This window comes from Stylophora pistillata, chromosome 2 (assembly GCF_964205215.1).
Source record: "Stylophora pistillata chromosome 2, jaStyPist1.2, whole genome shotgun sequence".
Taxonomy (NCBI): domain Eukaryota; kingdom Metazoa; phylum Cnidaria; class Anthozoa; order Scleractinia; family Pocilloporidae; genus Stylophora; species Stylophora pistillata.
In genome coordinates this window covers 12,784,068-12,811,300 of record NC_142520.1, presented here as the reverse complement: position 1 = coordinate 12,811,300, position 27,233 = coordinate 12,784,068, and the positions used below count along the sequence as shown (strand labels likewise).

Here is a 27,233-nt window from a genome sequence, read left to right as displayed (position 1 = left end):
CACTGGTTGTGTAACTGATAAGTCTAACTGACCCTCCCCAGCTTAAATTCATTTACTTTGTTCAGCGGTAGCTGCTACTACAAATTATCCTATCGTTTACCTCGGTTGAATAATTTGATGCACCGGGAACCCAAACAACTTTTAACAATGCAACTGTCTCCATCTTAGCCTCGGCATCTGCTATTAGCTAACGGATTGTTATCGTTTTGAATTAATCTCACGGCGAAAATGCAAAGGGTATTATTGGGTATTATCCTTTGCGTATTTACAGGTTGTTGGATAACGAACGTATCGCACGTGGCCGGAACACTTTCGAAAAAAGACAAGAAAAGTAAGAAAGGCTCCGAGGCGAGCAGAGCGGTGAGTAATGTTTTGTTATTGTTTGAGCGGGGCCACGCTAAATGAAATAGACCTGTAGGCGATCTTCTCTTCTAGAATCGAAGTACACTCGAAAAACAGACGTGGATATTGGAATTAGAGGAGTATTTCTGACGTGAACAATGTTGCGAGGTTTTGAATGAGATTCAGGGTGATCGATATCAAAAGATTTTGTGTATGCATTAGGGGCAAACGCTAGAGTTAATGTTTTATTTATTATCTGAGTTGTGCTCTTGATCCGGTTGAAAATCAAATAGACCCGTCTCAAAAAAAGGGAGTTCGGTAGTGAAAGATTTACTTTGGTCTTTTCTTAGTTTTTCCTCTAAATTTTATTTGGTGTTGGAAAATAAAAAGGTTATACTGGTATTTGATACTCAAACAAACTCAAAACTCAAACAAAGTGTTAATTAATGCAAAGTAAGTGAAAGGAAAACTGTTGAAGTCTGACATAACAGCTGCAACATGTTCTAAAATTACAGAATTGAGTATTATTCAAGATCTGTAATTACTCTGACTTGTAGGACAATCATGCCAACTCAAATTCTCCTTAACCACAAACATGAAATGCTAGATCTGTAAATTCTCTCAATTAGTCTTATTCCAATTTGAAATAAAACGAAATCTTTACTTCACAATGTCTGATCTGCATTTCTCCTATTTAAGCTGCCTTACTGTCCTTGCCAAGCCTTAATCACTCCCAGAGTCTCATTTTAGTAATTCTCGATACTGTTTGTCATACAATTCTTATGATGTGAGTTTGGAGAATTTGATATTGGATCAACTACTTGTTATAATCCCTTATTGATATGTTCCTGTATTTTCACTTGACTACTTGATATTGTGCCATTATTGTAAGGAAAAAAGTTTGTCTTGGTGACTCAAGGGAGTTTATGGTTTAAGAGAATTTGTAGTCATTTAATAGAAATATATCAGTGATGCTTTTCACCTGTTTGAAGAACACTAACTCTTTATATTGTAAAGAGTTATTGTATTCAGTGTGGGGGGGCAGTATATCATATCATTGTTATTTAATATATCTTGATGAGCTGATATGCAGATATAGTAACTAAAATATTATTATGAGATATTGAAAACTTGTAAGTTAAAGTCACATTTTCTTAAAAGAAAATACTGATAAAAAATCCTTTAATCAGGTACAAAGGGGATAACCTTCTTAGGAAACTACGGTAGCGCTGCATCAGTGCGGGGGGTCAACTTGTAAGAGAATTATTGAGTAAGAGAATTATTGAGTTAATAATAATAATAATAATAATAATAATAATAGTAATAATAAACAATACTTACAGGGGATATCACCAATAACACTAAGTTAATTAGGGTGGTCCTCTATCTGCACCCACCCACCCACCCCAGGGGAGGACATCCATCACACAGTATACTTGTGCATGGGAAATTAACATCTCCTACCCCTAACCCTTCAGGAGACGGGACCTCGATTTATTCGTCCCTATCCAAGAAGACTAGAATATCTAAGCATTTCTTGATGTTATAGGAAGGTAGCATATTCTTCTCATTTTTTTAAGACCTTGAGTGTTGGTCAAATTCTTAGAAGGAACATCATGAGAATTGTATGACAGACAGTGAGAAGATGTGTTAAATTAAATATGATCTTGTGAGTGAAAGAGTGAAGCAGATGATAAATATTCACCTTTCTGTAACTTAATATTTATTTTACAGGGACGTCCAAATTCTAATGTCACAGCTAGAGGATTAGTAGTGGAAAATCCCAAAACAAGAGATATCATCAAATTCCACAGCTCATATTACAAAAATGTCTCAGAAATAAACTTTAGTGGAGATGTCCTGGTATACGTCACACCGGTTAGTGGAAACAAAATTTATCATTGAAAATTTTTAACAACTTATTCTGTAGAAGTATTCTTTACAGCCAGGATACAATTTCATTCAATATTAATGTTATTATCATAACCTAATGTAGACCTTGTCAATTCTGTCCACTGAAGAAGTGATTCATGTTTTCTGAATGACATGAGGTTGAAAGTTGAAAGTCTGTTTGTGGTTCTTGATTAAAAGTTTTTCTTGAATTTTTGTGCCGTCCTTCTTGATATCTCGTGCAAATTAACTTACAATTTTGTTGAAACAATAAAGGAATAAAAGGGGTAGTTTCTATTCAAAGAAACTGTGGTGCTACATTGGTGGGGGGTTAACAAGATATTTTGGTTTTATCAACTGATTCTGTACATGTAGATTGGTCCCTGTAAAGAGTTTCAATCTAAAGCTTTGAAACTATTTACATTGAAAAAACACCCTGTTTTTGATTGCACTCCTTTCGCACAGCTCATTGTTAATGACTCCTACAGTCTTACTTGATGGGATTTAAAGCTAACCAGTTAATTACTATATGCTCTTAGACTGACAAGCAAGTTCTCTTTACTATGGTTTTTTTTTTTGTTGTCCTTGCCAATATTAACAAGAAAGCCAGTCACTTCCACTGTTTGAAGGGTCAGTCACTCGGGACTGGAAATTTATGACTACCAGTACCCTTAATTACCCAGGGCCCAGTTGTTCAAAGACCGATTAGTGCTAACCCAGGGTTAGATTTTAATCCAGGTTTCTATATTTCTCTGTTCAAAAGCCGATTTAAGATAATTTTCCCAATTCTTCTTAGAGCATTCAATCACCAAATTGTAAACGAATGGAATTAAAGTGAATTTAATTTTAAAGCTTTCAGATCTGCAATTAAATTTCACGCTAACCCTGGGTTATCTTAACTCACCTTTTAACAACCCGGCCCAGACCTTGCACCAGAGGCCACACCCTACTATCCCAGGCTCTTAAACTTTCTACCAGTTTTATGGTTGTGTATGCTCAAATTTGTTCACGGAGTTGTGGTCTTCCATTTTTTTTTCTTTAATCATATTTTATCTCATTTTACCTTTTTCACAGTGGAATTCTCATGGGTATGACGTAGCAAAAATATTTAGCCCCAAATTTACTTATGTGTCACCAGTTTGGCTACAAGTCAAGAGAAGGTAGTGCATGAATTTCCATTGCTTCACTAACTACAAGGCACTCACAAAATGATTTGTGATAACTTTAAAATTTATATTTATTGGAAAGGCCTGGGTTGATACATAATCTTCACATTAAAATGGAATATTTGATAAAATATGAGTTTAAAGAAGAGTTATTGATGTTAATTTTTTGTATATGTTGTACATGGAGTAACAAATTATTTTAATTTTAAAGGATTGGTTTGTGGAAGCTTTTTCAACTCTATATCTGTGAATGATTTAATATAGTTTTACAGACATTGATCTTGTTTTCACAGTTGAGATACCAGTGAAGAACATGTGCTATAAAAGTTATGATCAAATTGAAACTCATACTAAACTTTTTTTTTTTTTTGTCCAACAGGAAAACTGGCACCTTTGTTGTTGAAGGAGGCCATGACATTGATCAAGGTACTGAGAAATGGCAGAACAACAGGAAATAAATAAAGAAATAAACAAACAAACAAGAAACCTATATATGGTGCACTCCCCTCCAGGTGGTGAAAATCTTTGAAGCAAGAATTTCCAAGGAATTTTCAAAGATCTTAGCCAAAATTTTTAAAAGGATCCTTTAAAAACCCCATGAATATCTTTTGAGGATCCTCAACATGCTGTCAAAGATCTTCACCAGGGAAACAACTGGGTGGTAGTATGTGAATTGATTACATAGGCATTGTTGACCAAGCTTGAGGTCAAGATGGCTGAGTCTTAGCCAAGTTCTCTTTTTTGCACTTTTATAGACCAAGACTAAGTTGAGGTCCATAAAAACACTAGAAAAAGAACTCGACTAATATCCAGCCATTGTGACTGTCAGTATCGTAGTACTTATGTTTATTCACAACTGATTTAACTTGACGAATGTCGAAAACTCGTACATTGGCTGCACTGCCTCAGTCAATGAATAAGTGAAAGTGAAAGTAAAAGTGAAAGGTTTTTTGAAATTACAAACAAAGGGAAGGCATTAAACTCCAAATACCTGCCTGAACAACAAAAAAAAAACAAATATTAACTTACCGAACCATTCGCTTTAGCAAAAGAAAGACACAATGACTCTTTTTTAAACTCTCTTCAATAAGAAAAAAAAAACTGAAAAACATTTGCTCACCCGAGCACATGGCGATTCAAGCTAAAAGTCACCAGCAAAACCTCCCAAGGGAGTTGGGAGTGACCGTGACCAAACACATTTTGTCAATAAAGGATTTAATATATAACAAAAAGATTTTGCTTTAACAAGAATCAATTTCAAGAGCAGGGAAAGAAAGCCAACTGTGTTACTTTGTAGCACAATAAACCCACTAGAATCATTTTAATTTGTTTTCTTTATTTTGACTGTCTTCTGCTGCCTTTGGTGACTTCATTGCCAACATTGTCCATTGGTTTGGGATCAAAGCGGGCAATCATGAGCAGGCAAGATGGACCTTACTCAGAACACAGGATTTACTTTATATTGTCCACAGGCTCTTCCAGCTATGTATTAAAAAAGGGTTGGTTGAAATTAATATGAAAAGAGCTAGCTTTTAACGAGAAAGTAAGTGATAAATAAATGTTATGTTTTGTGTTATTTCCTAAGGTTGGATTTCAGATGTTAAAAAAGGAGGAAATCATGTAAAGATAGGTAAGAAATGAAATTTAAAATGATTTTTTTAATTTTTTTCAGTCATTTGGACAAAAAAAAAACAACAACATTGCTAATGAAAACAAACCAAATAACAGCTGCCACAGCAAAAACAACCTAATAGTATATGGCAAAAAATAAACAATGGCAACAAGCGAAAAGGTATTGACTGTTAAGTAACCTTTAATTTATTTTCAGTTCCCAGAGTATTGTTTGACCAGTGGACATTTAATGACTATCACATAATTTTTTCAAGTGACACCGCTCTACAATCCTTAATTGACACAATAGTCTCTTACCTAAAGGTGAGTGGGGGGGGGGGGGTTGGGGTGGGTGGGTGGTGTAATGCTCTAAAAGTGTTTTAAATGGCTGCATATCCTGCTGTCAATAAAAAGGGTTTTGGTATTGTCTGAAAGTTAATTTTCCTAAAATAATAACCTTTACAGCTGCTAAAATGTAATTTTTGCATTATGTTTCAATATTACCCTCGCATAATTTGATATACTGTGTTGGGCTCTATAGTAACAGTAGCCCACTAGCTACAGACTAGTAGAAACTCAGTTTTGGCAAGTGGTTTTTTATTTCTACTAGCCAGTTTGGCTAGTAAACAAACTGAAGTTGTCGCAACATCTAATATGTCACTAGCCACTTGGCTAGTAAGTTGAAAAGTTAGTGTAGGGCCCTGCTGTGTATTGTCCATTGGAAGGGAAGGGAGTCTGCCATTAACAATTTGCTGAAAACTTACTTTTTGCTTATTTGGGGGATGAGGGGGTGGGTGAGGAGGGAGGGGGTGGGTGAGGAGGGAGGGGTGGGTGAGGAGGGAGAGGGTGGGTGAGGAGGGAGGGGGTGGGTGAGGAGGGAGAGGGTAGGTTAGGAGGAAGGGGTGGGTGAGGAGGAAGGGGTGGGTGAGGAGGGAGGGGTGGGTGAGGAGGGGGGGAAGAGGTAAAATATATCTTGAAAGAGAGGGAATTAGAGTGTATCTACTCTAACTTGCATTTCTCAAAGCTAAATTGAGAATCACCACCATTCAATTACTGGTAAACCCAAGAAATGGGCATGATAATTTGCATGTATTCAATGTTTAAAGTTATAGCAATCCAAACATAGTCATATATAAATTTTTTTAATTTTTAAATGTGCTTCTTCCTCTTTCTTCCTTTTCCAATTTATTTCAGGGAAATCATTTTGATGGTCTTACACTAGAGGTGTGGAGTCAGTATACTGGTGACACAAAAGAGTAGGTTGAAACTTTATTACAGACTGAGGTTGTTCATCAGTAGGTTCTTCTTTCTCTACTTTCCATCAGTCAGTTTGTTAGTGAGCAGGTCAGTCACTTAGAATTTCAATCAGTCAGTCAGAATTAGTCAGTCAGTTAACTTTACTGTCAATCAGTTTGTAGTCAGCCAGTCAGACTTGCAGGTGAGATGAGATGAATGAGGGGGGGTGAGTTTCTAAAATAAACTGTGGTGCTGGAGGGGAGGGTGGTATTAACTGAGTCATTTTTATTCTGCGCATTCAGTGAGTCAGTTTGTCAACTACTTAATTAGGCAGATACATCCAGACAGAGAAAGAGATAAAATAAATAATAGACGGATAAAAAGACAGGCATATGGACTGGGTTTCAATCCGTTAGTCTGTAAGAAAGGACAATCTTTCCTAAATTAGACATCATTGCTAAACACTCTACTTTGAAAACCTAGTTGAATACAAACTGTGTATTTATCCCTTACCAGTACTTCCATTCATGTCTTTTTAGGGACTTATATCTTTTGGTCAGTAAAATGGCTGACTCTCTTCACAAAGAAAAGCTCAAGATAATTTTGGTCATTCCTCCTCCTTTCTATGCCGGGTAAGCTCTCTAATCCACATCTAATTTAGTGTGACGGTTTGTTGTGACAATTAACTAATCACTCAGGAAAATATTAGGAAAGAACCCGATTCAAAGTCATTAACATCATCACCATTATCAGCGTCACCATCATCACTGTTTCCACCACTGTCATTATGGTAGTCGTTGTCATCATTAAGCACTATTATATGTTTAATATTTATTTTTGTAGCGATAGTTCGCATTATCAATATCACTGTCATTACGGCGGTCGTCATCATCATTATTAACATTAATATTTGTATATTTGATATTTATTTATTTATTTATCTATTTAGTGGTGGCTTTTACATTGTATCGCCTCTTTTGTCATGTTTTCCTTTCAGCAAGAAGCCAGGATCGTTTGACAAAAATGACTTTGAATTATTAGCACCAGTCCTGGATGGCTTCAGTTTGATGACTTATGATTATTCCTCTCAAGGGAGGTTAGTAGTTTTGAGAGGAAAGGTCAGCGGTAGTTGCTGAAAGTAAAGTGAGCGCCAGAACATATTAATATACTTAGCTACGAATCCACATGTTGAGAACGATGTAGCCCTTGTGCAGCCGCCCCAACCTTCCAAAAGGAAATCAGGAAATCCCGATTTTCTTTTCGAAGGTAGGGGGGCGGCTGTACACAGCCGGCGGAATTTTCAGTGCTCGTCAGCAAAGACACTTGTAAACAAACAGGTGGCGGTCGATTATTATCAAGATTCCAACGAAACTTGATTGCCATGATAGGAGCAATGTAAATGTTTCGTGAGATTGGTGCTCTTCGTAAAGAAGGTAGATGGAGTTTTACATGTAGTCTAAGAAGCAAAGAATCCTCTTAACTCGTCTCTTATCATCAAGCGTGACCTTTTCTTTGATTAGCTGAATTACACGAGCAGTTTGATTGGTTCTTTATTGTGGTCTATTGGAGGACAGACGCTAGGTCAGGATGACGTCACCATTAACGACAAATTACCGTGGGTTCTTGCGCATTTTGATGTCATCCGTGATATATAACTGAACAGACCCACGGTAACGTAGAATTTATTTGTTAAATGCAAATTATTTCTGATTTACGCCATCGCTGTTTTATTTAGACCGGGTCCCAATGCCCCTTTGCAGTGGATGAAGGATTGTGTCCTAACGTTGAGTCCGGAAAAAGGGAAGCAGCGGTCAAAAATTCTCATGGGCCTCAATTTCTACGGCCAGGAATTCGCTGCAACAGGAAGTGGACGTAAGTTGAAACAAGAGAGGAAGTGAGAGCACCTTATGTAATGACTTTTATCTTCACCTTTAGAAGCATGTTTAAAATTGTGGACTGACCGAAACGTCAGCTTAGAAACTCTTTTCTGTGGTCAGTTTACATTATCAACTCAGTTGATAAAACCAAATAATCTTGTTATACTCCTCAACGACGCGGCACCACAGTTTCTTTAGAGAATTACCCCCTTTATTCATCCATGAGAGAAACCGCGTGCTCATAGCCACTCAGCAATGCGATGCGTGACATAGATGTATAATGTTCGAAGTAAGTGGCTCAAACCTGTTTTGTCGTACAGCCAGATGAGAGCTGTTCCTTGCAATTCAACCCTTTACCTAACCATGTTCAATTTCCAATTTTTAGCCGATCATTCTTTAACATTTTTTTGGTTTCTCCTTTTTGAATCCTTGATTTTCCGCAACACAGCTATCTTAGGATCAAGGTGAGTGAGTCGTGAAGGAATACTGATTACTATTCTATTTGCTCTGACATGATTGCACGATGTGAATAATTAAAAGAAATTTTCAACGAGTTTCGTACGTGGTTTACTTTATATCACCCTGTGATTGGTCAAGGTAACTCTGGTCAGGTCACTTTCGCAACCAACCAGGTGAAACTCCAACCCACTCAATCTATCCTGTTTTGCCGCGCTCTGGGGAGTAGGCCTATTTCTTTCTTTGTTTTGTTTTTTGTTTGTTGGTTGGTTTGTTTGTTATTGGCTCCCTAGACATTTTCTTTTTTCTCTCTGGCCATTGTGTTTACTTTGGTTTTGGGTTTCCGGCATTCCCTCGAAATGCGCTCCAATTAACCAAACCATTTCCTTTGGTAGATACATTGAAGTGTTAACAAAACACAAAACGGAAAAACTTAACTGGGAGGAGGGTGTGGCAGAGCATTCTTTTGCTTTCGCGTAAGTAAAGGCACCAATTTCTTCTTGATATTCAGATAGTACTGTCTGTCATAGTTCTTGAGAAATCCCAAGGAACACGGAGAATATCTCGCTGCGCGGGATTGTATAAATTTTATTTTGGAGTGGTAAGAATAAGCATTTATTGGATGAGGTTAAGCACGATATCATGAAGTATCGATACCGAGGTCTGAGTTATCTGCCAAAGCCGAAGGCTGAGGGAGATAAAACGGACACGAACTTTGATAATTAGTGATATCATGCGAAAACCGAACTCAGTGGCTGATTTATTGCACATTTTTTTAACAATCTTCAAAAGAAGACAATTCTCTCTGAGTTCGAGCACCACACGGAGAAGGAGCTTGGAAACTAGGTAGACTTTGAACTCAACATGATAACCCAATATCTGCTGCAACAATTGGGTTATCGTGCTCTCGACCAATCAGAGTTGTCACGGTAAAGTTTAATGTATAGTCACAAGATTTAATCATAGAGTACTGTGAGTACATGTTCTATTTCACGAGAGCAAATGTAATTCAAATCTTCAAGCTACCGTCTGATTTTCTGTTGATAATATAGGCCGGAAAAGAGGTGCAAAATTCCAGGCGAAGTTTACGTCAACTGGGTCTCTTTCTCCTTTTGCGAGGAATTCGTCAAAAAAGTTAAAGTCAAGTGAAGTTTTCCTATTTGTAAGGTCATTTGCTTGCATAAGAAAAGGCTTTTACTTCAGCTTTCGAACTCGCTAGTTTTCACTAACAAACGTGCAAAAGCGGGAAAAACGTCCTCACGGCGTTCATGATTGAGTCAAAAATCACAGAGTATTCTCTCGAGAGGCTTTCTTTATACTTTATACCCTCGTGCACTTTGTTACTATCCAGTTAACAACTCTGGGGATGTCTTCCAGTCGGTGGGTTTATCGTGATACTTGGGGAACGAAAGCTGTAAGTGACCGTTCAGGATCAATGTAGAGTGTGCGTTCTTTAATTACCCTTCCACATTAAAATTATTCACTTTAAAACTTCCCACGTCATATTTACAGTGCTGCTGGAACCCAACATTCTATGTTTTACCCAACGCTTAAGGTGAGAGTTTGTTGTTGAAGTTTGTTGCGTAGGACCTACTTCTCAACTTTATGACTCGTGCAAATGGCAAACTTTAATTCAGTTACACTGACTAATATTTCAAAGAGGAAAAAAAACTATATATATATATATATAGAAGTAGTGTGGCACACGAGGATGGACAACTTCGAGCGAAGGAAGACATAAACTTTTTAGATTTTTTATTGAGTGTATGTCTTCCTTCGCTCGAAGTTCTCCGTCCTCGTGTGCCACACCACTTCTCCTATCATTTCTATCATTTATCGAGGTTTGGACTACGAATCCTTTTGGATCCTTCTGGCGCGGCGTCTCTGTTGGCTCGAAGCCTGTTAACTTGTTATATATGTGTATATATAGTATAATTTCAGAGCTGAACAAAGATTTTCCAGCAATCTGATTGGTCGAGCGGTTCCTTATATGACGCTATATGAACCGCGCCGCGCGATTTATATAAAATGTTAAACTAAAATGTTAATAAATGTTACTAAAATGTTATGATTTTAGAAATTTCTCTGTTGTTCAGCTCTGACCTTATACTAAAACAATTATTCGCCTCAGGTTCGGTGAATATTGTCGAATAATCCCCTCGACTTCGTCTCAGGGATTATTCGACGATATTCACCTCGCCTTCGGCGAATAATTGTTAAATATATATATAGTGTGTGTGCCCTGTCTGCAGTTATATATATATATTTATATATCTGGAGGAGATGCATATATATATATATATATATAGAGGAGGTGTGGTATATATTAGGTCCATGGTGACGTACTTCCCGAATACTGCTAGGATATAGATGTCGATATGCGATGCTTTTGCGCTCTGATGAAACAAATGAAGATGGATGGTGTTTTTCGGCTCTTAATGTAGAAGACACAGCTGACATAAAACAACAGAACAACGAGACAATAGAACGTGACTTGTTGTGTGTCATCTACACCAAGAAAGAGTCTGTTTTATTTTTTCTATTTTTTTTTTTTTTTTAGTAGAGTTGTTCGTTAAGGTTGAAAGTTTTTTATTTTACTCCGGTGAATTTCGTTAACTTATCATAATTGAGTTCGGTTTCATTACCTTGTGTCGTAGTCTATTCAAGTTCGCCTGGATCTTGCCAAAGAACTGGAGGTTGGAATCTCCATCTGGGAGATCGGACAAGGATTGGACTATTTTTATGATTTATTTTAAAGGCTTGTGTTTATTTCGTTACTTTATAATCGCCTGTGAGCAATAAAACAGAAAAAAAATAACGTAATAAATTATTAATATCAGACATGTGGGTTTTTTCAATTTTTTTTTTTTATTATTATTTATCTATGTTTTTGCGATTTATCGACGATATTTGAACGATATTTTAATTGGAATGAGATATCGCAGAGCTGTTGTTCTAACTAGGTCATTTGGCTATATTAACTAAGGTGAGACTTAAAAAGCTAACTCTTTATGGTGGCCAATTTACAATTTCAACTCTGTTGATATAACCAAATTATCTTGATACCCCCACCGACGCAGCACCTTAATTTCATCAGAAACTTTCACCCTTCATTGCTCTAACAGCCGCGATGTATAGTGTCGTTATATTGATGAGGTCTTCGCGAATTATATTTTCTTTGAGCGACGTATCGTTTGCGTCTCTGCTTAATGATGTGTCGCTGCGGCTAAACGATATTTCGTACAGCGAGATGAATGTTCACGTGCGTAAACGCATACGTCGACTAAAACTTGTCTTATATCCACTTCCACGTTTTTTTCAAAGTGTTTACGTGTGTTTTGCGCACGTCGCGATCGCAATAATACAGAGAAAAATTAAACAGCCTTCAACTTTTGTGCACGGGTTTCGCTCGTAAAAACAAAACGTATGGTATTGATTATTGAGCGGCAGTGGAAATTTGCTCACGCACGTTTTATGTATAGAAAATTTACACGACACTGGAAATTCACCTTTAGATCGTTGAGACAACATTGCTATGTGCGGCGGATTTTCCGTCACACTTACACCGCCGGTAGAGTAGCAAAGACTATGCAATTTCGATATTTATAGTAAAGACTTAGGTAAAGACTGTTTATAAAGACTCATTGCAGCAATATACAAAATAGCTGAATTACAGAGCTATTTACAAAACATGTAATACTAAAATATAATACAATAAATCCAATAATACTAAAACGCATAATTATACAAGCCACTCGGTGTACTTATGCGTGACAAAGTCTTGCGTGCGCTTGGTCCTACAAGTAGGACGCGTGGAGCGGCAAATGCCAGATCTAAGATTATAATTATGCATAATTATAATTATGCATAATTGTAATCATGACTTCAGGTTAGTTGGGACGTGTGGAAAGTGGAGCTTCGAAGGTTTATCAAAGGCAAGGGAGGACATCCCTCAAAGAAGCTTATTTTGGGGAGTACAGTGAAAGCAGAGCTTGTGCAAGCAAAACTCAGCAAGGGCGCGAACAGCCTTTTTTTTAAAAACTCCATGCTCCCTTGCACTCAAAACAAAACAGCAACCTTCGTATCGAAAAAAACAGCCATTCAATTCTCTCAAAAAAGGTCTGATCGCATTGTATTCATATTGAGTGAACCATATCAGTTCTTGTACGACAGACACTGTTCCTAACAATTGCCTTTGACGTACCTTTGACGTACTATTACACGCTCACAAAGACAAAATTCTCAGGACTAAAGCGCCGACAGGATCGTGCATTCATATTCCTTACTTTACTGATTTCCAGGCCACCCTCTATGCACGCACCAAAAAACTTTAGCGTGTGTGTGTATTCCATTAAGCTCGAAGACAAGAATTTTAACACTTTCATAACACCCGCCTTCTCACACAACAACGATTATAGAGCTAGAAATAGCACGATGTTTCTTTTAACTCTTTCAAAGCCGCTTTATCACACCTTTTTTTTCACCTTCTTTTCGCGTACAGCTAATCACAATATGAAAAGCTTCCTTGTAGCCAGCGCCTCTATCGTAGTAGAAAACGAAAGACCAGGGCAACAGGAAAACCGTTTACTAGCATAAACCAATCATGTTTAAGAAATTTCGATCCATCTGTGGGCCTCGATTGCACAAGGGAAAGCTTGTTGCCCTCACCACATCAGTCAATTAGTGCTAAAAGGGAGAAAATTGTCGAAGAAAAACACGGTCAATAAAAGGGGAGCCGTCGTCAGGAATCTGAAGTGTCTCGATCGGAAATACTTGATCCATCTCCTATCTCGCCTAGAACGGGAGTAACGGTTAGCTGGGGGAGGCAGAAGATACAATACAGTGCCATTGTCCAATGCTTACCTGAAGAGCTTAAGGATCCAGAAAACATGAAGCCCCTGAGTAACCCCTCCCCCGCGTCTAGCGAAGAGAAAGTTCGTTAGTAATAGACTACATTCTTTCTTGTTATTATCGTAATCTCTAAGTGCACAGCACTTGTTTTCTACCGAAGATCTAGTCAACACGGTTTTTCTTGGCGAGATAGTTATATCTGAAGGTGTAGTCTGATCGTCCGGGTGAGTGTAGTCCTGAGAAGGACTGTTGTCGGTGGTAGTGACTGACGTTTCGACAACCTGTGCGGAAGTCATCATCAGAGTCAAGTGTCAAGTCATAACCAAGTGTCAAGTCATGTCAAGTCAAGAGTCAAGTCATAGTTATATCTATGAGTTTACAGCATCGTTATCGGTGGAAGATGAATAAATCGGTTTATTACTTAGATCCTCGACTCTGCAACTGTGAGTGAAAAGCCTAGCAAGAAGGTCGCCAAACGAAAGAGGAAAGATAAGCCTCGAGGAAAGGTAAGTTACTCAATAATTTATATTCCTTTTCGATTTGTCATGTACATGCAGTCCAAATCGTACCGTTGTTAAACTTTTTATTACATTTACCACGATGGATCTAGATTGCTTGCCGGCTGGGTTCACGTCTTCGAGAAAGCAGCGCTTGCTTGATTTAGTTCGCGCTTTATGACGAGTTTTGATTCTTGAATGTCACACTAACCTTCTCCCTCTCTTAAAGGTGTACCAGGAGGCGTCTGATCATGAAACGTTAGAGTTAGTCATGGAGCTTCAATTGACCAGAACGACTCTCGAACGTATAGAAAACTCCTTTGCACGTAAAGAGGCGAAGGTTGACCGGCTTTTAGCGACTATGGCTATAACAACGCTCTTATTACCATTAAAAAATAGTTAGCAACAGTGGTGCCTGGGACAACCTTCATTATAAGAAGTAAACTGTGGTATTAGGTGATAACCGACAAGGGAACCAGTCAAGTCTAAAATTCTTTTTTCAAAGTTAATGATTAATGGTATCGTAAATATTTGCCTGTCGTAGTTGGGACGATAATGAAAGAAAGTGTAATCGTCTGTCTCAAGCCTGAGACGAGTTCTGTGTGAGCTGAACAATAAAGAAAAATTGATTTGAAATCCCGGCAGTTGTCCGTGTTCATTCTTGGGTTTTGCTAGAATTCGAAGCGTTCCTTCCATTTTGTTTCACGACTTGTTCGATCAGTAGGATTGAGAAAGGCAACGAAGATACAAATAGAATTTGGAATTAACCCTTTCTAGCCTAGCATTAGCACATACATTCTCTACACTTTTCTCCGCACATTTCCCGTCGTATTAACAAGGAGAATTTCAGAATAATCAAGAGCGAATCATTTCCTTTATTCTCCTAATCCTGATGTTTGCTTGAGAGGTAATATTGCAAGAAGAGATTTTAAGTGAGTATCGCTGTTGGGGGTAAAAAGGTAGAAGGACAGGGTGGAGTGAGACACAGAGCAAATTTCGCGGACCACATCAAACAGAAAGAAATAAAAAAGTTCACACAAAGAAACGGTTTAAATATTTTTCATTAAGCTTCCTCAATGATCTTTACACATTTCGTCTAATAAACAATCTGCAACCACGTTGATTGCAATATTCTAGAATTTAAATACAATTTTTTCGCTTGTTTCTCTAATAAAGAATGCGTCTTTCAACTGTAATAATAAGCATGATTTTGCGAACTTCTTTCATAGAAACTTGGATGGTCTTTCTTTTTTAAAAACTAAAACGAGTATGCTGATGTTCTGCCAAGAGAAAACAACGAAAAACAAAATGAAACGATGGACTTAAACTACTTCTGATTTGTAGACAGCGAAAGATTTTCTTTGAAAGAAGTTCACTGATCACAGAACCTAACAATAACAAATAAAGAATTCAGAATTATTTGAAGTAAAGTTATTTGAGAACATTGTTTAATTTATTAATATCTGATATATAACGCAATATGGAAAAATATATTCTCTCTTGATAAACACTTTGTACATTCTCATCCAGTTCCCCAGCGGGCTAGCCGCCATGTTACCCGGCATGCCTAGCATGACACTGGTTGGGCTGAATGTAAACTTATTACTAAGAAAGGTGTACGTAAGTTACTACAAAGAAATCAGGAAGAATGTGTCGTGGGATAGAAAAACTGATGATCTTTGCATTTTGTTTGGTGAGTATTAGGGCTCTTTTCGACTCAGTGTCGTAAAACCAAAACCAATACAATTGCTTAGGAGAACTCAAATTGAATAGCATTAAATATTTACTGAGCAGCGGAGCAGTGAGATGCACATCCACCACCTTTACCAACACGGAGGTTAATAATTGGTTTAGTATATACCACACAGAAACCAAAAAGTAGTCAGTTTATTTCAATAAATATGCCAAAAAATTGTTGGAAATTCAATATTCGACGCGCGATTTTGTCTCTGCGGTTTTTTGGAACAGCACTTACTAATCACTTGCGAACCAGCCAATCAGCGCGCACAAAAAGCATTATTGCATTATTCACTTGTGTAGTGTACACTAATTAGCGGCAACCTACAAGTTAGAACATCAATTTAACCTTCCCTTGCATTCCAATTGATTTGGCTGTAGGTGTATGGGTCAGAAGTTGAGTTTCTACTTTTCATTCGGTTGGAAAAGTTCCTCTCCAATATCTAAGAATCAGATAAAAGCTTCCCTGCTATCATCTTCCATTTCATGAGTTTGACCCACTTACCTCATTCTCAATGATTTTGTTTTGTAAGGAAACTACTCAATTTATGTCTACTTTTATACAGCAAAGCGAAAGTGAAAATGGCTTATTTATATAGAATAAACAAGCGCAACAAACTTACTCAAGCATTAACAAACTGAAAAGGTAGGAGGTCGATCATCGCGCCTACACAATTGTATCAGCGTCAAGCATGGTTATGGCAAGAAGCAGTTGGCTTCCTGTACTATTTTTCTCTCGATAACTAACTCATTACTAATTTATTCCTCGATTTTTTATTCGTGAATTAAAATTTAGAGGAGGCCTTATTAGGCAGTTGAATATTTGTGTTCTCTTTACATTGCTTCAGAATAATAGCGGAGCCCTTCAGCGCGCGCCGCGAAGCACAAAAACTTTAAAACTTGCTATTACTTTTTATCAACATTGGTGAAGTCATGATAACTGTGTACAAAGCTACTGAGAAACCAACTACAGATTTCATTGGTTAATTACTCATCGAAGGCAAAGGCGATTAATAAAATGGATGAGTAGGATATGCATGCATTGTTAGTTCAAAGTTGCTAAAGCAGTTTTAGCTGGTATGACGAGTTTAAAACTATGGGGAAAAATTAAAAAGGAAGATGCAGTAATATTTTGACTTCAAACTTCACATTATCATCTTCAGTGGGAATTTCGTATGTTTGTGGCTTCTGGGAAATGAATACGTTATTGTGACACACTGCAATTATAGCCAATCGAGCTTCATGACCAGCTGAAAGCGTAGCGGGTTAAACCACTTTTTCTGCATTTGCATATATGGCTTAAAAAGAGTTTCCTTTTAGAGAAGCCGAAATATATATATATTAATCAATACTAGGAAGTAAAATTAATTTCCGACTGTTCGCTAATCATGATTTAAATTTATATACTTTATGTGACGTTGGAGTTTGTTCAATACGATCATTTCAAATTATAGTTGCGTGAGGGCGAGTTAGAACATGAATAAGACACGACTGAAACCGCACGTACGGTTAGACTCGACAGGTAACGTTAACAGGTCTCTGAATTGTAAGGATAGCAGCTAGCAATAGGACAAAAAACTCGTGTATAAGTTGACTGGTCTGTTAGTCGTAATACATGTAAACACTTCACAGTGTAAGTGTTTCTAAATACTGACTATATCATATAATGAACGCTTACCTTTATGGTGAAGATAAAATAAGATTTGAATAAGTAACCTTTCTTGTAAAGGATATCTCCGAATTTGTTGGAAAATAACATTCCAGTTTCGAACATGTTTTTGAAAAATAAATCGATTTTTCTCCCTGTCGTAAACAAAAGAGATCACCTCTCATGAAGGAGAAATGACATCTTACGTGCTTGACAAAATTTTAGGATACATGAAAGGATGGATGCGCATTTTCTCCAAAATGCTTGTCGAAGGACTTGGATTCCTCAAAAAGGCAACGCCATCAACTTTTGCCTTGTTTCCCATCGCTTTTTTCCTGCGTGTTTGCTCACCCATGAGTTATGGTATCAAGGGAGGTTATTCCAGACGGTCTTAATGGCAGGAATGTGGCTGGTGCCATAATCTTCATGATTGGCTGTGTAAATTCGGTCGCCATTGGTCGAGAAAACTGCATGGCTTGAATGCCATTGGTCAAGGGATTTGCCATGGTAAGGGAGTGATTTCTTGGCGTTGCCGTTGTTATGGGTGCGAAAACCGACGTACATACAGTGGTTGAGTTGGCAGAATTGTTCTGAAGGTCTGGTCTAGGCGTGTTGGTTATCTGAAAGGCAATCTGTGGTGCAAATGAATCTTGTTTATTTATACCATTAGTTTGGGTAATTCCATTGGAATTATTTGAATCTGGAAGACAGACCATAGGGTAAGGTGGCGACCAGTGGACATTCTCTGTGTGGCCGTTGATTCCGTTCTGTCCAAGTGACCGATCTTGGTCCATACCAGGGTGTGCCATTCCTCCATTGCTGTGGCCATTTATCCCATTCATTGAGTGCATCCCATTGATGGCGCTCATTCCGTTGACATTGTGACAGCTGATGTTGCCCAAAGTGTTAATACCATTTATGGTGCTGATACCCGCCAGACCATTGATTCCATTGATGGCATTGTTCCCGTTCATTAGACTCATTCCATTCCCCAAACCATTTCCCATTCCATTCATTCCGTTCATCCCATTAACAGCGTTCATCTGTGCTATGCTGTTCAATCCGTTTACCGCCCCAACGCTTCCCAGCCCGTTGACACCATTCAAACCGCCCATGCCATTTACGTTGACGTTTAATCCATTGAGGTCGCCAGCGATTGCGTTCAAGCCATTAAGACTGCTTGCAATGGCGAATCCACTTGGAATCACTGGGTTGTACTTGATCCATGTCGGTGATACGCGAGTGTACACGGGCTAATTAAACATTTAACAAAGAAAGCGTAAGAAGAAGGAGAAGAAAATAATTAGCAACAAACTAAAATTATCATATGTAAAAAATCAAACTAAGGAGTCGTTTAACTTAATGATGCCGCAAGATCGAAAAGGAACTTTCCTTCTCGTAGCTTATCACAATAGCTTACAATTTTCTTTTCCGCCTTTGTGAGAGGCTGAAGCATTTACAATGAGTAATTTATGTTACATAATAGAAAGTTTCTTCATTCATGGTTTGAGATCTAGGTACTAATAATGAAACTCAAGGTTCCTGTTTCAAAAAAACTATACAATTAAGGCAATGAGTCACGTGTACAGACCATATAATATAGAAAAGTGCGGCCAGGAACTGTGTTTTAATTTCAGTTTCGCATTACTATAAAATGTTTCGATGTCAAGCTATCTCACCACTTCAGTCTTATGCCCATTCTCAATGTGTCCAAGTTTTCTTTTCTTAGAGTCTGGGCCTTCGTTTCCATTTACGTCTGTTGTACCGTTGCTCTCTTTCTTGAGGTCCTCGTCGCTTTGGTCCCCAATCACGGGTGTGTCATCGTGTTTTCTCTTGCGTTCCTCACCCACTGTTCCAATCTCGCCCTCTGGGTGACCATTCTGTTTTGATTCTGTTTCTGATTTCCCGTTGTGATCCGTGCCTGCACGAAAATTAAAGATGTTCGTAAAGCTGCATTTCGATGGAAATGACATGACTCAAACTAAATGCTATGAGAAAGCCTTTAGATGTGTGGGTAAGGTACATCCTTCTCTTAGAGTCAGGAATATAGCATTTTTTTTTTAATTCTAAGAACTTCGTTGTATATCACGCTAAGTAGTTACAATGAACTCTGGTATGAAATAGTTGCATGCACGAGGATATGAATACGGACTTTATAGTTTTATTACCAACCGTTTTGTGGCGTGCCTTGATGTTCATTGTCATTCTTTTCCACGCTCTGTACAACCTCTGGAGCGTGTGTGGGTTTCTCGACAGGAGTTGGAACTTGTGACACGGGATGCGGATTAGGCAGCTGTTGTGCAAGGGTCTGAAGAGTGGTCGGTAGTGCTGTCTGGCCGTTGTGTGGTAGAGCGAAACCAATTTGAGCTTGAAACCCATTCATCTGAGGTGCATTTGGAATCTGCTGCTGAAGATGTTGCACGTGCTGTTTTGCTTTCTCGTGCGCCGTGCGTTGTTCTTTCTCCGAAGCTGCATTGCGCAGAATCCTGTTGATGGAACTGACACTCGGTACATTGCTTTTGTCGCAGACTCCATCACTCAGCAGGTTATTTCTGATCTCCCACGCAAAAATACAAGGGTTTTCTTCCTTGTACGCGAGAATCTTCGACACAACTCGTGGAGTAGCCACTTTTGGTTTACTGCCTCCGATCGCTCCGGGCCGTACCGAGCCTGTCTCGTAATATCTTCCGAGAATTTTGCTCACACACCCGTGAGACACGAGTAGCTGACGGGAGATCTCCGATGGTCGGACGCCACAGTGAGCCAACTCAACAATTCGGTGTCGCATATAGTCCGGTAGAGGTCGGCCATTGACGAAAACACCTCCGAGTTGGTTGACTCCACCCGGTCCTATGTTGGGATAAAATTCGTCACATCACACAAATTCAGTGTTATGCATTGACAATAAAGGCTAAATCCCAAAAACCTGTCTTAATTTCAACGCTTATCAGGTATCGTTGCCCTTTCACAAACCGATTGTTTGATTGTCACAGAACTTGCCATTGAGATAGCAACAAAATGAGCTGACTAAAGCAATTTGTTTTTTTTTTTCCTGATAAACTACTGTTGAAAGATCACGATCTATTTTAGACGATGTTAAGGGAGATCTAAAGTTCTTTTAAAACGAAAGAAAAAACATTATTCATGATGCGGAAACGCAATTTTGAAGTAAGAGAATTAAAGAAAAAAAATCCGACTAAACCTTTTAATAGTTTCTCGGTCTCCGTCTTATTTCTCTGTATCGAAAACTGCTTCAACATTTTCAGTTTACGCCAATCAGTATTGATTTACTTCTCTGTATTCATCTGAAATTTGAATCTATCGATTTGTTATTTCTATTTCTAGTTTAACAACATTTGAAATTAAGGATAGAAATCGGGAAAAAAAAAAGGTCTGCTTGAAATTGACCTTGTTCAAATTTTTCAACAGTTTGTCCGCGTGGCTAATTTACATAATTTAGATCATTTCCTTGTAAACAAAAACCTAATAACTTACGATTAAATTCAATACCTTTTGAAATGGTTCTGACAAGTTAAGAGAAAAGTTATCTTATCTTGATACCAGTAAATTATATTTCTTTCTAAGGAAGAGATTAAGTATTTTAAAATGATACAAAATTTGATTCGGCAAACCAGAGGTCATTTATAATCCATTTGAAATATTTTACCAATAGAACCTTTGGTACAGCGGAGATCAAACGAGGTGTCCAATTAAAGCTTTGAAGAATATTCATATTCACTCTCATCATATTTCCGGTGAGGAAAATAACACAGTAACTAAATCTATATTTTACCTAAAACAAATTCTGGTGTCCCCTTTTTGCTTACCAAAACAACAGGAATTGAACGTTTCAGTCGAAAGACACTTCACTTTTTCTATCTTATTTAAAGTAGTTGTTCTTCTTTATAGTAGGAAAGGTTTTTTGTCTCTGGGTGTATCTCAGTAAGAAAAGCAGTAAAATCGAAGAGTCAAACCCAAAAATTCAAATCTGAACATTACCGGATATTTAGGCAATTAAATATTCTATTGTATTGCTAGGATGACAAGTTAATCGGCCTTCAAATAAGAGCGTAAACTTCCTCAAATTAATTTTAATCTGACAGCCATCTCGCCAGGAAATGGGAAGTTTGATATCACGGAATTTGGAGAAAATAATTTCAAAAATGTTTGGGATAATTCCTGCCCGCTTGTAGAACGACGGTAAGTTTGCATGACAAGCCGTGGAATGCATTGAATTAATAAATCATTTGGCAAGCAGCTAAACTAAGCGGCTTTAAAAAAGAGAAAGGATATTTTTCCCCACCGCATAAGAAATTCTGAAAAAAAAATTAAAATAAAATTAACTAAGGGTTACCTCTGTGGGGCATCATTGATTCGCAACTCCAACCGGCGACTCTTCCACTTAATTCTCGGATCGTGTTCTGAAACAATAGCAGGAATTCCATCAAACACATTTCGCCAACGACTGTTCATTCTCCACTTTTGTGGTGAAGAATTAAGAATAAAAGCAATCTAAAACTCACTTAATATCTTAAATGATTCATAATGTTTCCTTTCTCATGATGAAGTGAAAATAGGAATTCTGTAACCCCGTTGTAAATTGTCTTGTTATTGAGCAGTCATGTTCCCGCTCGATTTGAACCCATCTGGAAGATTTTTGCCACCCGTAGCCAGGACTTGAACCTTACTATTTACTTATTCCCTTATATGGCACACAGCAGCGGGTTTAATCAGTGTGTTAGTAGTAACACCGCTTACCACATGCCATGGGGGCGTCGGAAAAATGTCGAGAATTTGTAAGAAACGGCTTGAAAAATAAGTCGGGGGAAAAATGTCCGGAAGCTCTGACAGGGTGAAATAGGGTCATAGAACTTTTCTCTTCAAAGGTCAACGTTATTTTAAAAAAATAGGTAATACCAAAATTTTAGAACTATGTCGAACACTACAGTAAATCTGAATTTTTCCTTCAACGAGAACAATCTTGATCATTTCTTTCAGAGTTGCCCCAAATTTAAACCTACTCTTTCTTTGTTTTAAAGATGAAAGTAATAGCTTTCGGGTAGACAATTTTACTTGACGGTGCGATTTAAATTTGAATTCAAGAACTCGTTAGTTTTAAAACTAGAAAATAGTCTACTTTTCTTTCTCTGTCATCTTGCAACTTTGTAATTCGGTTTCAATTTTTTGATGTGAATTGACCAAAGCTTACGTCGTCAGAGTGAAACAAGCTATAAAGGGGGCAGCTTTCTAAAGAAAATTTGATGCTGAGTCGTTGGGGGATATTACAGGATAATTAGTTTTATCAATATTATATATTGAAAATATAAATTGGCCACCGTGAAAAGTTCTTAAAGCTGACTTTTCGAGCGTTAGCTCCTCGTTAAGTGAATTAAATTCTATGAGGTAAAATTGTGATATCCCTCAAATGTAGAGAACTATTCTTGATGGACACGATCTCGTGAAAATTGCACTTCAATCCCTGATCATCTGCATCGAACAGCCGACGCCATTTTTACATCGTCTTCTGCAAAGTTGTTTGTTAGGTCCTAAGATCTATTCAATGTTGTTTCGATAACCATTGACTCATGACCCATCAAACCAACCTTACGGATAAGTTGTACGTAGAATTCGGCTTTTCGTACTGGCTTACCTATAAGCAGTTTTACAAAAGGTCACGTGGGAAAAATGAGATCAAACTGAGAATTTTTAATTCCGTAAAACGAATTTTCTAAGTAGAGATTTCAATTGAAGATCTATTCAAGCTAGGGAGATCTATAGCAGAAATCAAGTAACGTATGATCGAAGTCAAAGGACTGTCTAACTTGTTCCACTCCCACTTTCAAATGTTTCTAACGGGTCATTTTTTCCTTATATTCATGGTAAGAAGCTTACATCCACTGATTAAGAATAGTAAGAAATTCAATCTGCTCTCTATGGCTCAATAAACTTCTCTCGGCAATAAATTCGCGTACATTGCGCAAACAATATCAAGTACATGTACAGCCGCAGCTGAGGCAGTCTTATTTTCTACTCTTAATGGAGAGAAGAACTTGTTTTTAACATTAAAACTATATGAGAAGAACAGCCAAGACACTGGACAGTCGCTATTAATAAAATGACTTAACTGTTTCGATGAATTTAAGGATATAATTTTTTTAGTTGTTTGCGTCTCCTCGCCATCGAAGTGAACTGATCACTAAATGCAGCTGTAAAAATGGTGACAGAGATGCAATAACCAATTCAAGCAAGAATATGCTCCGTCGAATTCGATACAACATCGTTTGTAATAGAGATATCTTATAACTAAACAATTTATCAACGAAGAAGTTAATCAAAGCTACCATTCCAGCCCCGCTCAAATTAAGTAGTCTAACATGAACTATTTTTTCGAAGCAGAACGACCTGAATGTTGGTGACGTCATGCTTATAGACGAGTGGTAAGGGTACTTTATAGCAAATAAACTAGGTCAAACTAGTTTTAAAAATGCTAAAGTAACTAAGACAGTCTTTTTTGTTATCGCAAAGCAAAACGCAAGTGCCCTACCGTTGTGATACTCTTCAAAGCTCGTCAGTAAATACCTTTTTTGTCTTCGATCCCCTCGATGCGTTTTAAAGAGCAGCGGCTGTATACTATAGCTGACAATTAGTTTCTTTGGAAATCCTCAATTTGTGAGAAAAAAACACCTCAAACGTTTACCCTTGCTTTGATCAGCTGTCTGAACTAAATCAAAGGCATCTGCTGAAGCACGTAAATCGCATAAAGGTCGGATTTCGTTGGGGAATTTCAAACGAAGAGGTTAGCCTGTGCGATCGACCTAACCAAGTGAATCAGCTCATTGCTGTAATTTTCTTAAGCGATTACACCCAAGTGCAGTCCACCGCCTTACCTAACCATTACATCATAACTAACATGGGTCACGAATCTCAAATAGAGAGAAAAATGAAATGAGCAAATTAAACTACTCGCTAGGTGACAGGCCGATAGAGGGCATACACAGCAGTTCGCTCATGTTTGCTTAGAGAATCTATTTGTTCCATCGTCCATCCGTGAAGAAAACAAGAGATGCTGTTTTGTTTGCTTAGATTATTGCATCAAACAAACTAAAAGAAAGTTACAATTGTACAACCGCTGTTTTATTGGTTGATGGTATAGGTGTCTGAATTAAATAGGGCCAATGTAACAAATGAATGTATGATTAGGAGGGAAGGTTTGAACCCGGCGTTTCATTCAGTGATTTAGGGCATGTCACATAGTGCTGTAACCATATCTCCGAGGTATTCGTGTCGCCCGACCACGCGCGCTTCGGGGGTCAATATGACCCCTTATTTCATCGTAATCGGTCACTTTTGTTTGTCGGGTGACCAATTTGATTCCGCTACGAAAGTCCATGCCCGTTTTTTTCATCGATAAAAGTTTGAATTTAGCGATTGAAACAATGCTTAAAAATATGGGTAACCTCCTCAGTGGAAACTTGTAGAATTTGAGTTAAAAAAAATATTAAGAAGCATTTTATCCAGGAGTTAAATTAGCTTGAATTATTAATAATTCATGATGACTACCCTGGAGGCCATAAATGGGTCTGTTGCCCTAGAACGTTATAAGAAGGGCATAGTTTTTTCCAATGCTAGTGAAAAGTAAGCTGATTGATAAACGTTACGCCTGTATTTCATTATTCTATCTTTACATGCTTTGAATATAAGACAAGATCCTGGAGTGTTAGTTCCGAATAAGTGAGGTTAGAAAATTTTAACCCCCCCAAAAAGCATGTTGACCTAGAAAAATTGGTACAAAGGTGTCCTTCAAATTTGGAAAAACAAATAACCTCGATCAATAACGTTGCCCACCCAATGTTGACTGCGATGAAAGTCAGCTACAAACGACTGTAAGAAAACTATATTTTCTCACAATAAAAAAAAATTCTTCACTTTTGTATCTATCGAGAGTTCATCTACGCAACTTAAAGTTATGAACGAATTTACAACGCGTCCAAGCAAGTGGAAATCTTACCAAGAAGAGTTCAAATAAAGCACCAAATTTGGTTTCTTATTTTGCTGTTCCACAGATATCTACACTGAGTAAAACGGTGTATGTTATTTTCAAAGATTATCTAGGAAAATTTGGAAAGAAAATACCCACTTGTTTCTTTTTGGTTTTGTCACTTTGATCAATTCAGTACAAGCAATCCACCCGGTGGTACAAGAGGGGCTCAGATCAAAGATAAATACAAAAATAGCAGGAAGTCCTGTCAAGAAAAAATTCAAAATGTGTATATTTGCTTACCTTTATTTGGGATAGACTGGCCTTGTTGAATTGCGAGTCCAAAAATGCCATCCGAACGAGGGGTGGACCAACTGTTGAGGAAGAATTTGAACGGCGCTGTTCAAGAAACCTTGCTTACTTATTAATTACTGGCTTCAAGTAAACATAACCCCTCTGTTAGTCCTGCTTCTAGTTAAAAGTACCTCAGTTCTAAACTACTTTTCTTCTTAATTCATCATATAAGATTATAACTGCTAAGATAAGTAAGATTCTCTTAACTCTTTTCGTATTAATTTGTGAGCATAAATGACTTTGGGATAGAGTTGTCATGGCCATACAAGGTTAGCGCCAGTCAAGACGTTTAAGTCTAGTTCAACCAAATTTTAACAAGTTTTAGTCTCTGTTTTCTATATTATTCTGAAAATATAGTAAAAGATAATCTCAACATATTTCATTCTTATGCTCTAAAGAAAAATAAAAAAGTATTTCCATCCTCGGACCAGTGTAGTTGATTTCAAATGGTACGTTTTAAATATAAGTAGTAGTCAGTTTTCGATTTCTCTCTCGGAAATTTCCGTAATGATATATTTGCAGCTACTCTCTCTGGTGCAATATAAAAAAAAAGGTATTAACTCTTAAAATATTTCGTCTTACCTTGGAAAGGTCAAATCCTGTTTTCCTTAAATCTCTTTTGAAAATAGTGTACCAAGAAAAATCCTGATTTCCAGTACCTGAATTAGCCAACCAAGGTAATGAAGCCTCGCTAAATCACAGAACTGTCCAAGTGATTTTAATTCATAGTTATTTCTTAAAAATTGATTTTCCTGGGCACATCTTCACCGTAGAGACAAGATGAAAATCTTGGACTAACGTTGCGCTAGAAGTGAGTTAACGACCAGTCACACATGAATGGGCATCTTGAAAGGAAACGAAAGCTTTGATGTAAATTTAATGCATTCGCTCTCAAATCTCTTGGCTGGTGACCAGCAACAAAGCAAATTTCTCGTGCATGGAGGGTGATATCGACAAGGATGTCACCCGGGGAGGTGTTGGTAAGGGGCTGCTTGATTCCAGATGCGATCAAACGAAACAAACTTTTTTTTCAAAGTTATCGGATCGACAAAAAAAAAAGCACGCTCGAAGGAGCTTTGAACGCAGCGTGTGTTAGAATTACAACCTTTATGGATCAAAAGTTGAGCACCAGTTTAAAGTATAATCTCTTTATTTTGCAGGCTTGCATTCTCAAATTCTGATAATTTCGCTGATCACTACCAACAAAAACTAAGATTGACAGGCAGTGTATGCCTCTATTTAACTATCAACCATCGTCGGCAGAGTAACACCAGTGTATTTGCAACCTAAAGCCTAACATTTATAATTTTTTCTGCTTCATTTCGCCATCCAGTAAGGAGGATCAGGATAGATTTTTTGTCGCTGTTTGATATAGTTTAACGACTTTAAAAAACAGCACTTCGCTTCAGTGAGTCTCATTAAGCCTCCAGGTGAATCAGTCACGTTTTACACGAGCGATAGTCACAGCCAGTCATGTACATAATAATGAACATAATAAATGTTTTGGCCTTGAAAGTGTCACTATAAAATGAGCCTGTCTCGATGGGTTGCACAGGAAAGGGCGAATTCCCAGGTAATCTATACAAAGCC

At 37.7% G+C, this 27,233-nt stretch overlaps 2 protein-coding genes across 7 annotated transcripts; one reads left to right on the top strand and one right to left on the bottom strand.

Annotated features, from left to right (window-relative positions):
- Positions 1–84: 84 nt before the first annotated feature.
- Positions 85–11,419, top strand: LOC111338918 (chitinase domain-containing protein 1). Of its 3 annotated transcripts, XM_088749034.1 has the most exons (14): positions 87–360; positions 2,077–2,220; positions 3,307–3,392; positions 3,778–3,824; positions 4,984–5,028; positions 5,227–5,333; positions 6,204–6,265; positions 6,785–6,877; positions 7,243–7,341; positions 7,981–8,117; positions 8,571–8,586; positions 8,974–9,054; positions 10,091–10,133; positions 11,236–11,419. In XM_088749034.1, the coding sequence occupies exons 1-14, from the start codon at positions 229–231 to the stop codon at positions 11,332–11,334; spliced, it is 1,191 nt and encodes a 396-aa protein (XP_088605160.1). In that variant the 5' UTR covers positions 87–228; the 3' UTR covers positions 11,335–11,419. The 3 variants fall into 3 exon arrangements, with proteins under 3 accessions (XP_088605159.1, XP_088605160.1, XP_088605161.1); XM_088749033.1 differs by lacking the exon at positions 10,091–10,133 and having other exon boundaries at positions 85–360; XM_088749035.1 differs by lacking the exons at positions 87–360; positions 10,091–10,133 and adding an exon at positions 4,804–4,897 and having other exon boundaries at positions 2,080–2,220.
- A 3,550-nt stretch (positions 11,420–14,969) lies between these two features.
- Positions 14,970–26,535, bottom strand: LOC111338920 (uncharacterized). 4 transcript variants are annotated; one of them, XM_022945479.2, is made up of 6 exons: positions 26,226–26,535; positions 25,593–25,663; positions 21,666–21,732; positions 19,484–20,161; positions 18,991–19,232; positions 14,970–18,564 (listed from the first exon to the last, which is right to left on the bottom strand). In XM_022945479.2, the coding sequence occupies exons 2-6, from the start codon at positions 25,641–25,643 to the stop codon at positions 17,659–17,661; spliced, it is 1,944 nt and encodes a 647-aa protein (XP_022801214.2). In that variant the 5' UTR covers positions 25,644–25,663; positions 26,226–26,535; the 3' UTR covers positions 14,970–17,658. The 4 variants fall into 4 exon arrangements, with proteins under 4 accessions (XP_022801214.2, XP_022801215.2, XP_022801216.2 ...); XM_022945480.2 differs by lacking the exons at positions 25,593–25,663; positions 26,226–26,535 and adding an exon at positions 23,856–23,878; XM_022945481.2 differs by lacking the exons at positions 25,593–25,663; positions 26,226–26,535 and adding an exon at positions 21,835–22,075.
- Between the last annotated feature and the right edge of the window lie 698 nt (positions 26,536–27,233).

What these genes read in the sequence shown, in the direction of transcription:
- LOC111338918 (XM_088749033.1), top strand. Translation starts at nt 229, where the DNA reads ATGCAAAGGGTATTATTGGGTATTATCCTTTGCGTATTTACAGGTTGT. An exon ending in TCCTGGTATACGTCACACCG is followed by an intron (nt 2,221 to 3,306) that starts GTTAGTGGAAAC and finishes CCTTTTTCACAG; the next exon opens with TGGAATTCTCATGGGTATGA. An exon ending in AGGCCATGACATTGATCAAG is followed by an intron (nt 3,825 to 4,983) that starts GTACTGAGAAAT and finishes TTATTTCCTAAG; the next exon opens with GTTGGATTTCAGATGTTAAA.
- LOC111338920 (XM_022945479.2), bottom strand. Translation starts at nt 25,643, where the DNA reads ATGGCATTTTTGGACTCGCAATTCAACAAGGCCAGTCTATCCCAAATA. An exon ending in CCAGTCTATCCCAAATAAAG is followed by an intron (nt 21,733 to 25,592) that starts GTAAGCAAATAT and finishes CTATTGTTTCAG; the next exon opens with AACACGATCCGAGAATTAAG. An exon ending in TCAAGGCACGCCACAAAACG is followed by an intron (nt 19,233 to 19,483) that starts GTTGGTAATAAA and finishes ATTTTCGTGCAG; the next exon opens with GCACGGATCACAACGGGAAA.